Consider the following 16,298-nt stretch of genomic DNA (forward strand, 5'->3'; position numbering starts at 1 on the left):
TTGCTGTAGTTTGCAAAACATCTGGATCCCTTGGGAGAATAGAGCAGGAAAAAAACTGGGTTTTGGGGAAGGAGACCCTGCTCCAAAAGGATAGGCAGAGAGGACCAGAGCTAATCTTGGCTGGCTTCCTGTGGAAGGGAGGGTGCAGGCCCCTGCCAGGCCATTTCCTCCCTTGATTCCTTGAGACTTTGGCTTCTGGCAGGTATCCCAGGCTGTTTGCCCACAGTGGGTCAGCAGGCATGTCCCAGCACATTTGCCTTTGTGCACACATACTGCAAGGCATGGGCAAGTCTCGTGAGACTTCCGTCTCCAACTGCACAGGGTTAGGAGTGGGTATCTCCAGCTGGAGGGGGATGGGGAGCAACAAAGTAGTCATAGGCAGGTGTTCAAGCAAGCCAGAAAGAGTGTAAGGCAGGGAAGGGTGGGGCAGGGCCCTGCAACCGCAGTGGTCCATCCCTGCCCCCAAGCCTGGGTCAGTGTTACGATAAGCCCAGCATGTGGGCCCTGCTAGTACCCCTCAGCCTTGGCTGGAGTTAGGGGGTGGTGGTGAGCAGGAGCTCCTGGAGAAAGCTAACCCTGTGACCAGAGTTGGTTATTTTCTATTGGAATAATAGCACAAGGACCACGTGGGGTTACTGGTCATGGAGAGGGGCCTGGAGAGCTGGGTGTGAGGCCCTGCAGTAATAGTGGAATTGCTAAGCTGGCTGTTGGTGCTGACACACTGCTGGAGGAGGGTCTGCTAGGTGTGGGCAGCGACAGGATTGTCCTGGGCCTTCACTGGGTGCAGCCCTAAGTGTCTGGACCCTGGTGGGCTGCATGTGCTGGATGCACTGCTTAAGGGGCTCTGTCCCCCTCTGACCATAGCTCTGCTGCTGCTGAGCCTGCCCCATGACCCTTCCCCGGGCCGGGCCTCCGCACAAGGCTTCTCTGAGTCTCAGCTCTATGGCCACTGCCGATTCTGCATTATCAGGCTATTCTCCTTGTTTCCTCCTCTGTCCCACCTTATCTCAGCTTTGATAAAACATCCTGTCCAACACCTATATATGAATTTCAAGGTCTGATCTTGTGGTCCTCCTGACATGCATGGTTTGGTAAGGGTGCTAAGTATGACTGTTTTTTGCTTTTTTTTTTTGCCACACCGCGTGGTTTGTGGGATCTTAGTTCCCCGACCAGGGACGAAAACCCAGGCCTTCACCAGTGAGCTGCAGAGTCCTAACCACTGGATCACCAGGGAATTCCCAGAGAAGATTTTAAACCAAATCATCACAGAACGTTTTGAGGTCCCTCCTGGCCAGGTGTGTGGTGAGGTGGGTGCTGAAGAAGTGAAGTGCCAGACTAGTGGGGCCCATCATATGGGCCATTTCAGACATTCTCTGGAATCTTTGACAAGATTTCCCGGGCTTCATTTTGTTCAACTGTTTCCATGACAACTCCAAAGCTGTGACGTCAGAAAGATGATAGGGACTCACATATTCCCAAGAACAGAACTGGGATGGTCACGAGGGTTCCAGGGCTGAAAGGGAAAGGTCGAAGAGCAAAGGCCCATGTCTATGTTTGTTTCCTGATCCGCGGCAAAGCACCTCCTAAAAGTCCGGTCGCCACTACGAAGACGGAAGTGAAGCGTCCGGAAAGGCCGCCCTCAGCCCTTTAAATGGAGCTAGTAACCCTAGAGAGCCCCACCCCCTCCCGCCAAGGAAGGACACTATTGGCTCTCCCTGACAGCATTGCTCTCCTATTGGTCCGTGGGCTAATGCCAACGTTCAGATTGGCCCCAAAGTTTTCTTTCGGTTTCCGGCGTCCCAGCAATGGCGGCTCTGGACTCCTTGTCGCTCTTCACTGGCCTCGGCCTGAGCGAGCAGAAGGCCCGCGAAACGCTCAAGAACACGGTTCTGAGCGCGCAGCTACGCGAGGCGGCGACCCAGGTGCCAACCTAAGTCCCTGGCCCCGGCTGCCGACTGTGCCCCAGCGCAACGCCGGGTCGGGTCCCAACCCCAAGCAGCCCACCTTGTCTTGCCCAGGCTTTTCTTACTGGGCGTGGGGCTTATCTCTGACCCCTCTGACCCCAGGCGCAGCAGACTCTGGGCTCCTCCATCGACAAGGCTACCGGGACCCTGCTCTATGGATTGGCCTCCCGACTCCGGGATCCTCGGCGCCTTTCTTTCCTCGTGAGCTACATAACCAGTAGGAAGATCCACACTGAGACCCAGCTGAGCGGTGAGACCCCTCCCTGACCTGCGCTTCCACCTCAAACTTCTCTCAGCCCAGACCCCTTTCTGTCCCTTCTGAGAAGTCCCTCGGTGTCTCTCTAGATTACTAGTTCTCTAAACCGAGGCCCTGGCACTGACAGATGGAGAGGGCCACCTCCGGTGAGACTGACTTAGAGAAACCTAGGTCTGATGAGGAATTTCCCTCAGAATACATGCTTCTTTCCTGAGGCCTCAGAGCTTCTCTAGAGGGGCACGACTTAATTTCCCAGGAGCCAAATTTATTGGGGTTTCCTGGATGGATTAGGGTCTTGTCTTATTTCTTGGAGCTGAGATGCCACAAATCTGTTCGCTCTTTTTCAGCTGCCCTTGAGTATGTGCGGAGTCATCCCTTGGATCCCATCAACACTGAGGACTTCGAGCAGGAATGCGGTGTGGGCGTTGTGGTGACCCCAGAACAGATTGAAGAGGCCGTGAGTCTTTCCCCAGCCATCAGTTACCTCCTTAGGACTGACCCTGAACAGGAGTGGCTCAGCTTTTCCAATCAGGAAGACCCCAGGGTGAGAGTGTGGGTTCCCGGAGCATTTCTGAACCACACGGTTTGGCTTTCTGTAGGTGGAGGCTGCCATAAATCGCCACCGAGCCAAGCTCCTGGTAGAGCGTTACCATTTCAGCATGGGGCTGCTGATGGGTGAGCAGGGCCTAGGGCAAGGGACTATGTTCTTCTCGCTGGACATGCCTTTTCTTCTGGGGATGAGTGAGAGGGAGGTGGGAGGAGGAATAGGAGCACCTTAGAAGTGGTCTCGCTCTGGTTTCTGAGGTCAGCCAGGCCCTTTTCTTGGGAAAGAGGATGGGAAATGTCCTGCTTTGCCTTTTTGCATCTCCTTCTGTCCATGTTTCTAGGAGAGGCTCGGGCTGCACTCAAGTGGGCAGATGGCAAAATGATCAAGCATGAAGTAGACATGCAGGTGGGTGCCTCTTTGAGCTGAAGCAGGCAAAGGCCCTGTCAGAATGTCGAGTCCACTGAGGGGTACACAGGGCTGGGAGGGGAAGAGAGCCTGTTCCTCTTCTCATGGTGGATAGTAGTGCCTAGGGTAGAGGGGGGAGCACCTGGCGAACAATCAAAGACCCGGGCCCCTGGGTTATGCCTAATTTGGGATGAGTTGCTTTACTCTGAACCTCAGTTTCCTCATCTTGTAAATAGGGGTGATGTGGCCTTCATCTCAGGATGCTGGCAGAGAATCACAGGAGGGTGATGGCTGAGGTAGATGGCTTATCTCGATGCTGGCCCCACAGTTCCTCTGTGTAAATGGCTGTTTCTGTTACCTGAGCCTAATATGGACCCTCAGGAGGGAAAGAGTATTTGAGGCCACAGAAACATGTGACGAGCAGAGGTGGGATGGGCTAGGTAGGTTTTTCAAGGTGGTGCCGGTAAATAGGCCCAGGAGCCCTTTGGTGGGTGTGTGGGTGGGACAAGTCATGGTGTCCTGTCCCAGCTCTGACTCTGGTCTCTGCTCAGGTCCTCCATCTTCTGGGTCCCAAGACAGAGACTGATCTGGAGAAGAAGCCCAAGGTGGGACTGAGCATGGTCTAGGGTCCCTGGGGAGGAGGTAGGGTAGGGTGAAATTTCAGTTTGGGGAAGGGGGTATCTGAATCCAATAATCCTAAGACCTTGACCAACTTTTGAACTTCTCTCAGGTGGCAAAGGCTCGGCCAGAAGAGACAGACCAAAGGACAGCAAAGGATGTGGTGGAGAATGGTGAGAGGCTTGAGGCTCCTGTTGCATTCAGCTCCCCGATTTCTGGGTTTTCCACCTGCTGGATCCTTACAGCCCAGTCTCCTCAGGCTGTCATTTACTCGTCTGTCTTCTGCTGCAAGACTGGAATTTCTGGTGTTTCCTTCCTTTCCTTTACTCAGAAACTAGCCAGAGGAGGCCTGAGGAGTCTGGCTATGTATCTCTTGTTTCTGGGGTTGGAGGAAGAGGGGACTGCTTGGTTCTGTTCTGGTTACAGGATATGGATATTATTGACAGGCACCTCCTGGAGCTGGATGTGATAGCTGTATCCAGAGAATAAGTTTTCCTTGTTTCTTCTCTGCAGGTGAGGTTGTTGTTCAGACCCTGTCTCTGATGGAGCAGCTCCGAGGCGAGGCACTTAAGTTCCACAAACCTGGTGAGCATGCAGATTGAAAAACTCTGTGGAGGGCTGGATCTTGTTTTTCAATTTTACTAAGTATAGTTGATTTATAATGAGTAATTTCTGCTGTACAACAAACCAATTCAGTTATATATTCTTTTTCACGTTCTTTCCCATTGTTGTTTATCACTGGATGTTGAATATAATTCCTTGTGCTATCCCATAGGACCTTGTTGTTTGGTCATCCTACGTATTACAGTTTACATTGCTCATGCCAGACTCCCATTCTCTCTCTCCCTTTCCCCTCCTTTCCTTTGGAAACCACAAGTCTGTTCTCTGTGTCTGTGAGTCTGTTTTGTAGGTATGTTCGTTTGTGTCATTATTTAGATTCCACATGTAAGTGGTATCATATGGTATCGTATGGTATTTGTTTTTCTGACTTTCTTCACTTAGTATATGACAATCTCTTCAAGCCTGTCCATGTTGCTGCAAATGACATTATTTCATTCTTTCTGGTAGCTGAGTAATATTTCATTGTATCTATGTACCACATCCTCTTGATCCATTCATCTGGTGGTGGACATCTAGGCTGTTTCGATGTCTTGGCTATTGAACATAGCCAGGGTAAGGCTATTAAATGTAACCAAGACAAGGCTATTGAATGCTTTGAGTGTAGTGGTGTGTGTATCTTTTCAAATAATAGTTTTGTCTGGATACATGCCCACAAGTAAGATTGTTACTTCCTTTGCAACTCTCTTTAGTTTTTTGAGGAACCGCCATACTATTTTCCATATGGCTTCATCAGTTGACATTCTCAATATTGTAAGAGAGGTTCTTTTTCTTGTGCCTCCGAGGTCTTAGACCAATTGCTGGGTCTTAGTAGCAATTCTTATAGCCAAGTCCCTGGGGTTGGAAGCCCTGGGCTGTAGCCTGGTGTCATCAGGCTTGTTCTGGCCCTGGCAGGTGAGAACTACAAGACCCCGGGCTATGTGACCACTCCTCATACCATGGATCTACTGAAGCAGCACCTGGACATCACCGGAGGACAGGTGTGTGGCAGTATTGGCAGGCAAGCTATGCCATCATCACTTGCCTGCGGTTTGGGCTGCCTACATGCTACTCCACCTTACCTGTCACGATGGCCTCCCCAGGAAGGGTCATCCTTTAGTATAGTCTGAGCTCTGACCTGCTTCCTCTGCTCCCATTCCCCTAATCTCAGGTTCGTACCCGGTTCCCGCCAGAACCCAATGGAATCCTGCACATTGGACATGCCAAAGCAATCAATTTCAATTTTGGCTATGCCAAGGTGAGTGTGTCTGGGGACCTGGCAAGCAGGATGACTGCTTGTTGCTCCCATGAGCAGGTACCAGAGGGGTGTCTGTCCCTACTTTTCTTGCTGCTCCCATAAAGTGTCCCAGAGCAGAAAGAGGCCTTGAAGGGAATACCTAGAAATGTGTGACAGATACCTCAGAATCCACCCAATTGGGCTCATTGAGAAAAAGATCTTGGTGAGGCAGTAAGTTCAAATCTTGGGAAATTCCCAGTGCCACTTCTCGGAGTTAGGATGAGACTGTGTTGTATCTCACATTCGTATGAGATGCCTTGTTTAGGGCATTTAGATATAGGAAGGTGAGTGAAAGATATTTTCAATTCTGACATGGGTGAGCTCTGAGAAGGTCCCAGTTTAATGAGCTGGATCGTAGGAGCTGATGATAACGGGAGCTCACAGATACTGCAATTCTCCTAGGCCAACAATGGGATCTGTTTCCTGCGCTTTGATGACACCAACCCTGAGAAAGAGGAAGCAAAGTTCTTCACTGCCATATACGACATGGTGGCCTGGCTGGGTATGGGCTGGGGAGGGCCTGGGCCAAACTGATTATCCATGGGCCTCTCACTGGGCCACAGCTTGCCATTGGGTGCTCCTGCCTGGTTGCTAATACTGTCCCATTGTCCCCCAGGTTACACCCCTTACAAGGTGACATATGCCTCCGATTATTTTGACCAGCTGTATGCCTGGGCTGTGGAGCTTATCCGCAGGTGAGGCCACAGTATGGAGCCAGACAGGCTGACCAGGGTGCAGCCATGCCGGGCATTCACACCCCTTCCTCGTAGGGATCAGGCCTACGTGTGCCACCAGCGAGGAGAGGAGCTCAAAGGCCACAACCCACTGCCCTCACCCTGGAGAGACCGTCCCATAGAGGAGTCGCTGCTGCTCTTCGAGGTGGGGATCTGGGGGTGCAGTTGGGTCTGGGTGGGCCAGAATGCTGGGAATGAGATGCCGTCAGGCTGAGTTGCATCCCGAACCCTTGTTCCCACTCAGGCAATGCGCAAGGGCAAGTTTGCTGAGGGTGAGGCCACATTGCGGATGAAGCTGGTGATGGAGGATGGCAAGATGGACCCCGTGGCCTACCGCGTCAAGTACACGCCGCACCACCGCACAGGGGACACCTGGTGAGCGGGAGCTTGGGGTGGGCTTGCGGAGTTGGGGGCGGGGTGGGCCGTGGGTCGGGCAGAGTGGGGCTGGATGGTGGGGCCCACTGCCTGTGCCCTGCAGGTGCATCTACCCCACCTATGACTACACGCACTGCCTCTGTGACTCCATCGAGCACATCACCCACTCACTCTGCACCAAGGAATTCCAGGCCCGGTGAGGGAGCTGGGCCGGTGGGGAGGGGCGGGCCAGTGGGATTCCAGCAGCCCTTCCGGCAGTCTGTCCTGGGTTGGAGGTGGCCAGCCCTGACTCTGCGCCCCCACCCAGACGCTCCTCCTACTTCTGGCTGTGCAACGCGCTGGACGTCTACTGTCCCGTGCAGTGGGAGTACGGCCGCCTCAATCTGCACTATGCTGTCGTCTCCAAGAGGAAGATTCTCCAGCTTGTGGCGGCTGGCGCTGTGCGGTGCGTGTGGCTTTTTGGCTTATCAAAGGTTGGCGGTACTAGTAGCATGTGCCGCCAACGGCCTTCTCGTCTCCTCTTTGCCCACAGGGATTGGGACGATCCCCGGCTCTTCACGCTCACAGCCTTACGACGCCGGGGCTTTCCGCCCGAGGCCATCAACAACTTCTGTGCTCGGGTATAGCCCAGTGGTCTGGGTGGGCAGCTGGGGGCTGAGCACAGCAGTGTGTGGTCATGGCTGCGACTGAAGCTGACCTTTCCTGCTAGGTGGGAGTGACAGTGGCACAGACCACAATGGAACCACATCTGCTAGAAGCCTGTGTGCGTGATGTGCTGAATGACACAGCCCCTCGGGCCATGGCTGTGCTGGAGCCGTTACAGGTGGTCATCACCAATTTTCCTGCCACCAAGGTAAGTCTCCTTCAAGGTGTGTGTGGGGGGGGGAGCGGGGGAGGGGGGTGTGCACCTGGATTTGGGTGTGGGCATCCCAGTGCCTAGTGTGACTCACACTTCTGCGCCAGGCCTTGGACATCCAGGTGCCCAACTTCCCAGCTGATGAGACCAAGGGCTTCCATCAGGTTCCTTTTGGATCCACTGTTTTCATTGAAAGGATGGACTTCAAAGAGGTGAGTTGGGGGTGGGGTGAAGGGTCCGGTTTGCTCCTGAGCTCAGTCCTGAGGACCCATCATCCCTTCTTCAAACCAGTCTCTGCCAGACATAGGGGTGGAAGAAGCCTCTTGTGTTTCTGACCTTTGTAGCCTCTTGTGTTTCTCCACCTTCCTAACTCTAGGAGCCAGAGCCAGGCTATAAGCGCCTGGCATGGGGCCAGCCCGTGGGCCTGAGGCATACAGGCTACGTCATCGAGCTGCAGCATGTTGTCAAGGTGAGAGCCAGCTGCAGGCTTCCTGCTGCAGTGCCTGCTGGGGTGAGGATCTGGTGCAGCGTGCAGTCCTGGTAGCAGGGTCCAAGTCTGATCGCAGGCCCCGTGACTTCCCAGGGCCCCAGTGGCTGTGTGGAAAGCCTCAAGGTGACCTGCAGGCGCGCAGATGCTGGTGAAAAGCCCAAGGCATTTATTCACTGGGTATCACAGCCTCTGACATGTGAGATCCGCCTCTATGAGCGACTGTGAGTGAGCAGAGCTGGGGTTGGGGCAGGTTATGAGATGGGCATTGCTTGCTGTGGCTGCTCAGTGCAGTCTGACCTTCACTCTGGCTACAGATTTCAGCACAAGAACCCCGAGGATCCTGCTGAGGTGCCTGGTGGATTCTTAAGTGACCTGAACCCGGTAGGCTCATGGGGTATGGGGTGAGGGTGGTGGGCCTTTCTGGCTCGATAGCCACCTGAGTTCTCTGCCCACAGGCCTCGCTACAAGTGGTGGAGGCTGCATTAGTGGACTGTTCTGTGGCCCTGGCAAAGCCCTTCGACAAGTTCCAATTTGAGCGCCTTGGTTACTTTTCCGTGGATCCAGACAGCAACCAGGGACAGGTGCTTGAATCTACCTTTCCACCACAATGCCGATGGTAGCCGCCATTCTCTACCCCAAGCACTATGCTGACATTTTCTTACTTAATCCTCCCCACCTGCAGTGGGATCCACGTTCCACTGAGGAGAAAATAGGCTCAGAGGTTAAGGCTATGCACATTTTCTATGAACCCTTCCTTACTTATTCCTCAAGATAGGCTGGCATAGGGATTGTTATAATTCTTACAAAATGGAGACCCAGAGCCAGCCAGTCCTTTAACCAAAGTCAAAAAGTTACTGAGAACTAGAGTTCTTCAGCGCTCAGCTCCTCTGGGATGAAGTGAGGGTTGGAGTGGGGTGTCTGGTGAGACTCACCCGGGCCTCCTGGCCTGGTTCGGGCTTGGTGGTCATTCTTGCCCATCTGTCCTCCAGCTTGTCTTCAACCGAACCGTCACACTGAAGGAGGACCCAGGAAAAGTGTGAACTGCAAGTCCTGTGGACCTACCTCATCCTTTTGGAGGCTAGGGGTACCCAGACTCCATGTCAATAAAGAACAGCTGAATCCCCTGGAGTCTGTGTATTATCTCTCTGCTCTCCTAGCACCCGAGGGCCTTGGAGTCATGCCGTGGGGTGGAGGGAAGGTATACTGCACACAGAGCAGTACTGACAGCTTTGAAATCACCGGTGCACTTGGGGGAGAGGCCTGGGCCTGACTGGTACCTTCTGCTCCTAGTCTGAGGGAACCGTGGGTCCTGGATGCTGCTGCACCGTTAGAAGCCCTGTGTCAGAGGAACCTAGAAGGTTTGTGTCTGCCTGCATGCCTAGGCAGATGGAGAGGTCTGGCTCCTAGTCCAATCATCTAAAACTATTGAGCACCTACTATGTGCCAGGCACAGCAGAATGAGGAAGACCTGTGTGGTGCCCTTCTAAGTCCACCATCTAGTTGGGGAGACAGAGGGTGACCAGGCATTGTGCAGAAGAAGACGTGGCCCTGGGGCCTGTGTGACGCTGATCCGGGGTTCCTGATCCAGCCTGAGCCTCAGAAGACTATTCTCAGGAGGTGCCTCCTGAGGGGAACCTCAAAAGACTAGGGGTTTGCCAGGAAGGAGGAACAAGTGCAAAGGTCCAGAGGCCTTTTTAACAAAGAGTATATGGCAGTCTGTTCCCCTCTGGGGCAGTGTGGGCTACTGGTGAGGCCCGCATGTGCCTGCAGCTTTAACACCCTCCACATTTTCGCTGTATACAAACACCAGACTACCCGAGGCCCGCTTTAAGGTGGACTGGGCTGCGGAAGGTTCAATTAGGATGACAGCAGATGGAGGGTGAGGCGTGGGTCCCAGATGCTAGGGGGTCCTGGAGGAGAGTGACCTGGGGCTTCCCAGGTGGGTTGAGCAGCTGGAGGCGCTGGGCCTAGGTCAGAGGTTGTGGGGGCCACCTTAAGTAAGAGGCCGCTCTCCGCACCGCGTGAGGCTGCGCTAAGGAGGCCCAGGCAGGCGGCAGAAGGGTCCTGAGACTGAGCTTCAAGCCCCGGCCTGCCCTGGCTCCAAGGCTAGGCCGATCTCCGGCCCTGGCTCCGCCCCACGTGGAGGGGCGTCTGAGGGCGGGGCGCTCCGCCCTACACCCCAGGCTCTTGCCGCTACTGCAGCCCTACGCTCGGCCTCTCTCCTCGGCAGAAGCGTTCCCTTTAAGTCTGGCCAGGAGGCAGCCTTAATTCTCGCGGGATTCGACGCACCAATTATCGCGAGAGAGGCTTTCGGCACTCATTGGCTGTGAGGGTTGAATGTAAGATGGCGCCCAGGGAGCTGTGAGGGGAAAATCCTGTCGGTCTTGGAGCGGCGACGGCAGAACCGGGGCCCCGAGCGGTGCGGCGGGGCCGGCGGGTAGAACGGCGGCGGTGGCGGCGGCGGCGACGTCGCCGGGTGAGGACTCCAGTGGGGGCGGGGATGCAGCGGGGTTGCGGGCCTGAGACAGCGGGCCCACCCGACACAACGGCGGGCGGGGGCGGGCGGGCCGCTGCCGCTGGGCCCAGGAGACCTCGGGGCGGCTCCGGAGCCGAGAACGTCCCTGGGCTCGCGCGCCCCCGCCCCCTGGGTGGGGGAGGGGCGGCCCGGGGATTCGGGTGGGCGCGGCGCGCGAATGCGCGCTGGTGGGCGCGCGCGTCCGGGCCTGTTTATACGCTCGGGCGCGCGCGCGCTGTGCGGCCCTCCCGGTGCGCGTGGCCGCTGACGTGCGCGTTCCCGGCCCGGATATCTCGGCTCCTGGAGCTGCAGCCCGTGGGCCGCTGCGGCTTCCTGGGGCGCGCGCCCAGAAGTCGAGGGTCGCGGGCAGGCGCGCGCCGTGCTGTTGGGTGGCGGCACCGGTGCGACGGCGCGCAAGACACCCCAGCTGCGGGGAGGGGCGGCGGGCGGACGGGCGGCTTGCAGTTTAAAGAAGGTTGTGGGTTGGACCCTTGCAGCTCAGGTGACGTCCCCGGATCGCCGGGGCCTAGGCCTGAGGAGAAACCAACCTGCTTTGCGGGCTAGCTTGCGGCCCCGCTCCTCAGCGAAGTGGGCGAGATTGCTGGTACTCTTCAGAATGCGGTGTCCCGAGGCCCATGTGCGGGGTGGGTGCTTGGAGGGTGCTACCCTGATTCTGAAACCGATCGCTGTTTGTCTGAGGGCAGCGAAACCCCTCGACTTTTCTCACCTTGTTTTGATGCTTTGTGTTGGAAAGGGAAGGCAAATCCTAGAAGGCCCGTCAGTGATACCTGTTTTCTTGTTATTAGAAAGTAATTCTTCATTAAAGCGCAATTCTTACACGTCACCTCTGTGCGCTCCGGAAGGGGATCCGCTTCTGTGGACGCTGTGAAAACTACCCGAGCTCTAAAATGCCGCTTTAAATCCTGAAATGCAGCCTTTTCCTCTGTGTGGTTGGGAGGGGCTTACTTGTACTCTCTTAGGTTAAAGGGCCCGCTATTGCTCAGCCAAAAAGTTGCCCAGAACAGAATTGAACAACCCGAGTCAGTGTTTTGCCTTCTTTCGTAATTCCAAAGATCCTCAGCAGAAATTCCTGAAATCTACCTGGAAAAGTCGCTTTTGATTTCACTTTAGGATTTCAGTCCTTTTCAGCGTTTTTTTTTGTTTTTTGTTTTTTTTAAAAATCCCTTTACTGTGTTCTGGTTTCAGGGAAAATCTAGGTTTGTTCAGAGAAATAGACACTTCTTTTTTCTAAGTCGGACTATCTGCTAGTTTATGTTTTACAGTCTTGCTTCATTAAATTTAAGGGAAAAGAAGCTAAGAGGAACTAAAATTAGCAATCAAACTTGAAAATGATGGGGGTAGTTTTTCCTAATATACGTTATTATCTTAAGAACAAGTTAAAATTTGAAAAGAGGCTGGGGATGGAAGGACTTCTTTGTTCTGTCTTCTTCAGAATATTACAAGTCTTAAGAACTCAGGACAAGCAGCAGAAATGTATGCACCATGGTGACTGGTGAGTTAAAATTATTCATATGCTGGGAATATGTGTGCAGTTTTTTTCCTGATAATATTGAAGCATTACAAATCCTGCCAATCATTCTGGGTGCTGTCTGCCAGAAACGACTTGGTGCTAGAAAATTGAGTATGTGGGAGAACTGCATCTTCGAATCCAGCCAGTTTGCTGCTTGAACAGTTTTTTCCTCTTAAACTATGTCAGTGCAACTTTCAGGCTTTAGCATGACAAGGCATCACCTTTTCAAAGGATCAGAATGTTTCAAAGACAAGCAGCAAGTTTATCTAGGATACACTTAAAAATATTAATATACCATTTAAGACTACTTTTTCTGAAATTTTTAACCATTAACGTTTGAAGTCTGCATTTTAAATTGGTGTCTGTAGATAATACTTTTCCATAAGCTCATTAGCTAAAATTTCCCCATTACAAGATGTCCTACTTCCACTCCTCTGTGATGCATAATTAGTGTGTCTCCACGAACCTCTGCCTTTCCACAGCCCCTTTCCACATATGTTGCTATTTTAAAGAAAAGATCAACTAGTGATTGAAGTTTCATGTAAATTTGAATTGCTCCAAAAGGTAACCAAAGTTAAGGGGCTTTGGGTGTGGCTGTCCTCCATCATGACAACTTCAGAATCAGTGATTTCTTCCTTCAGGCTTGCATGCCTTCTTTAAGTTGAATCAAATACTAGTTTGTCTTTGATGTGCCATGCATCTTGCTTGTATACTTTTTAAATGGCCAGCCTCTCTCTGTAATGGTCTTTTATTTCTTTGCTTCAAATGTTAGGTGAACTCCTGTTCTTTTCCATTTCATTATAGGTAGGTGCCCTGCATTTTGTTCCAGATGTTTTAAGTCCAGGCTTCACTTAAATGCTTAGCTAGTTTTTTCCTGTCACATTGCATTGTGCTTTCTAATTGTAAGTGCATGAAGAAATGATAGATTAACCCCTTGCTTTGCTGAAAAGGGAACAAGAATGGTCCTTTGGTGTCACACTTTAGGCTAGTGCACAACTGTATGTAGAGCTGCTAGGCTGTGTCAGAAAGCTCTTTTTTTGGCATGTGTATGTGAAATATCTGTCTATACATATTAATTCAGTTGGTCTGTGTACAATCTAGTGAAAAATTTTAAAGTGAACCACTGTGTAACTAGCACCTCTTCAAGAAATAGAATAATGCCGCCACTTTTGAACCTTTCATGAGTCCTTTCTTGGTTATAGCTTCTCACTCCCTAGGGACAGTTACTATTCTGATTTCTGTGATAATCCTGTTCTTTGTTTTTCTTTTTACTACCTTTGTATCCCTCGACAACATAGTTTTATTTAATTTTGAATTTTATATAAATGGAGTCATGCTGTTTGTATCTTTTAGCATTGTGCTTGTGCTTTGTATCTTTCAGCATTGTGTGCAGCTGTGGTTCATTCATTCCCATTTCTGTGTAGTAGTCTGCTGTTCGAACAAACCATAATTTATTCATTCTATTATTGGTAGACATGTAGATTCCCTCCAGTTTGGGGCTGTTAACAATACTGTTATGAACATTCTTGTTTATGTACCTTTGTATGGGTGTGTGTCATGTACATGTAGGGATAGAATTGCTGGGTCATATTTTCAGCTTCATTTAGATAATGCAAACAGTTGTACCAGTTTACATTTCATCAGTCGTTGGTAGGAATGTGAATTTAAGTTCCTGGTTGAAAGTGTGTTGTCCAAAACTAGATCCATAGTGAAAATACCCCTAAATGAGGAGCTTCTCTGTCTAGTGAATGTCCTAATGGGCTAATTTCTATCACAAACCCTATGGTGGGTTGATATCTTTAAGAATAGAACAGTGTCTCCCAATTTCCTTCTTTGAAATGATTCCTTAGTTGTTAATTAGGACAAATGTGACTGTGACTCTTGACTCCTTAAAATGGAAATTGATTTTTTTTTCCTTTGGAATGTGTTCTTCAAACCAGAACTAAGCTATCAGGATCCATTGCTAGTAGATGTGAACCTTGAGAGGGAGCCCAGAAGCACGACCATTGGGTAAATAGGAAGAGGAGGGCTCTGAGGCAGCTCTGAGCGTCTTCTCTTAGTTCATCACATGTTCAAGACCCACTCTGCAGAGCTGCATGGGGGAGCCAGGAAGAGCTATCAGATTTGAGGGCACTCAAGAAGGGGTGATTCCCCTGAGCACGTAGGCCTTCCCGTGGTACCTAAATAGAAAAAAAAAAAAAAAAAAAATCAGCAAACAGAAATGTAGAATTGTTGCTTTGGAGTGACTTTTTCCTCTTGTGGACTAGAGGTAAAGTAATTGGAATGATGATTACTGTGGTATACTGACGACCTGCTCTTAGTTCTTGTAGAAGGAAGTATAGGGGAAATAACCCATAAAAATATGTGCGGTTATAGGGAAAATTTCCTGGGTCTGTTGGTGGGGGGTTGGTTCATCTGTTTATTGTTTTGCAAAGCAGCTGTACTTAAAGTATTCATTCAGAAGCAAATGCTTAGTTACAGACTGTACCTCAAAGAGCTGCAGAGTGTTTCCCCCTTCATTTCTCACTTCCAAAAATTGAGAGTACTCAACTAACCCTCCAGCTTCATGTTTTTCAGAACTATTTTAGTTAATCAGTTTATTTATTGCTCCTCACTTAAGTCTTTGCCTTGAAGCTAATTAAGAATCTTGTTTCTCTGGGAGTTATAAGTTGTAGTTTCATTAAGTTTATCCATTTTTCTTTCTCTGTTACCAGGGCTCAGCCTTTTGTATCTTGTGAGCAACATCTTGAAGCGAACAGTCTTCATTATTATGCAGACTTATGTAGCTTGATGGTTTTGTCTTTCAGAGTTCCAGGTTTTGAGGGGCGGTGGGAATCAAACTATGATCAACCAAAATTGTTTCGTGTGTCTCTTACTGTGGTATAACCACTGTACAAAAAGGATTATTTTTTTAACTTTTTTTAATTTAATACAAGTTGTGGAAAATGCAGGAGTGTATTAAACAGGAAGAAATTTAAGTCTTCCGTTATTCCACACCACCCAGGCATAGCTGCTGTTATGCCAGTTTTTCTTCTTAGGTATGTAATTAAGCCATACCAGGATATATAAATACAATTGTATTAGCCTTCTTTTTCACACATAATGTACTTTCTGTGTCATTACATTTTTTTAGTTTGAAACCACACATTTTGGTTGTGGGAAAGTAGATCTTGTAGGTATTAACATGCTTAAAAAAATTTTTTTTAAAGTTACTATGTTACAGAAAGATCTGCTGAATCAACAAAAAGCTTGGAAACAAACAGACCTTTATATGAATTTGGTGTATAATCAGAGTTGCATTTTAAATCATTGGGCAAAGAAATTTCAGTAATTTAGTAAATGATACAGGGACAAGTTGTTGGGTCTTTGAAAAAAATAAACTTAGAGTTTTACCTCAGATGCAAAAGAAATTCTAAATCAAAGCATTTGATAAAAGATATACTATAAATTTAAAAATTGTAGGTGAATAAGTTTATGGTAAAGGTAGACTTTTTCTGAGCATAAAAACAAAGAAATATCACTCCTATTGAGAATTTCCTTAATTTATCTCAGTGTTGTTTTTAATCACTGTCTGGTCTCAAATATTTAAATGTATTTCTGAAACCTTTTTCTCAACCCCCTTCTAAGCAGTACTTTTGTATCAGGTCAAATGCTGACTTAGTGTACTTTCATTATTGGGATGTGTTGGTCTGGTAGATAATGCCAAGTGAGCAGGTTAAAAGGACAAGAAATGAAGCCTTGTGTATAAATGAGCAGATTGAAATGTTGTTTCAAATTGGACTTTTCCATTATATAATTTTTAAGTTCTGCATCGAATCCATTATTTGTTAATATTCTTTAGCTTCCTCTGATTTAGTGGTTCTCACATGATTCTGTGCACTTGTATAGCCAGTGAAGAACTTGCTGGGAGCTTTGTGAAAGGAAAAAGCAATGGGAATTGCAAGTAATGGCTTCTGCTTAGAGCCAACGATAGACTCTAAGCTTGAAGCACTGCAGAGGGTTTTATACTTGACAGTCTCAGCTACTTAAAATACATGGCTGGCTATAAAACAAAAGGTGATTTTGTCATAGGCTATTTCAAATATTTTCATAAGAACAGAGAAGAATATAATG

General features: G+C 49.8%; 2 protein-coding genes across 5 annotated transcripts in view; both read left to right on the forward strand.

The window, feature by feature from the left end:
* The first annotated feature begins 1,788 nt into the window (after positions 1–1,788).
* Positions 1,789–9,267, forward strand: QARS1 (glutaminyl-tRNA synthetase 1). The gene is made up of 24 exons (XM_070777217.1): positions 1,789–1,922; positions 2,067–2,214; positions 2,568–2,677; positions 2,820–2,895; positions 3,108–3,172; positions 3,724–3,777; positions 3,903–3,963; positions 4,304–4,375; positions 5,303–5,388; positions 5,559–5,645; positions 6,087–6,186; positions 6,301–6,379; positions 6,455–6,563; positions 6,663–6,793; positions 6,897–6,989; positions 7,101–7,238; positions 7,326–7,413; positions 7,503–7,646; positions 7,757–7,861; positions 8,026–8,118; positions 8,233–8,360; positions 8,454–8,520; positions 8,595–8,720; positions 9,129–9,267. The coding sequence occupies exons 1-24, from the start codon at positions 1,806–1,808 to the stop codon at positions 9,177–9,179; spliced, it is 2,328 nt and encodes a 775-aa protein (XP_070633318.1). The 5' UTR covers positions 1,789–1,805; the 3' UTR covers positions 9,180–9,267.
* A 1,209-nt stretch (positions 9,268–10,476) lies between these two features.
* Positions 10,477–16,298, forward strand: part of QRICH1 (glutamine rich 1) — a 42,193-nt gene continuing 36,371 nt past the window's right edge. The window contains exons 1-2 of one of the 4 annotated variants that reach the window (XM_070777215.1): positions 10,488–10,615; positions 12,108–12,167. The gene's annotated coding sequence lies outside the window, so the exon portion shown is untranslated. Of the gene's footprint in view, positions 10,616–10,982; positions 11,299–12,107; positions 12,168–16,298 lie in introns of those variants that run through there. The other 3 variants (XM_019984168.2, XM_019984169.2, XM_070777216.1) reach the window with 3 other exon arrangements.

Source organism: Bos indicus, chromosome 22 (assembly GCF_029378745.1).
Source record: "Bos indicus isolate NIAB-ARS_2022 breed Sahiwal x Tharparkar chromosome 22, NIAB-ARS_B.indTharparkar_mat_pri_1.0, whole genome shotgun sequence".
In the NCBI taxonomy this organism is placed as follows: Eukaryota; Metazoa; Chordata; class Mammalia; order Artiodactyla; family Bovidae; genus Bos; species Bos indicus.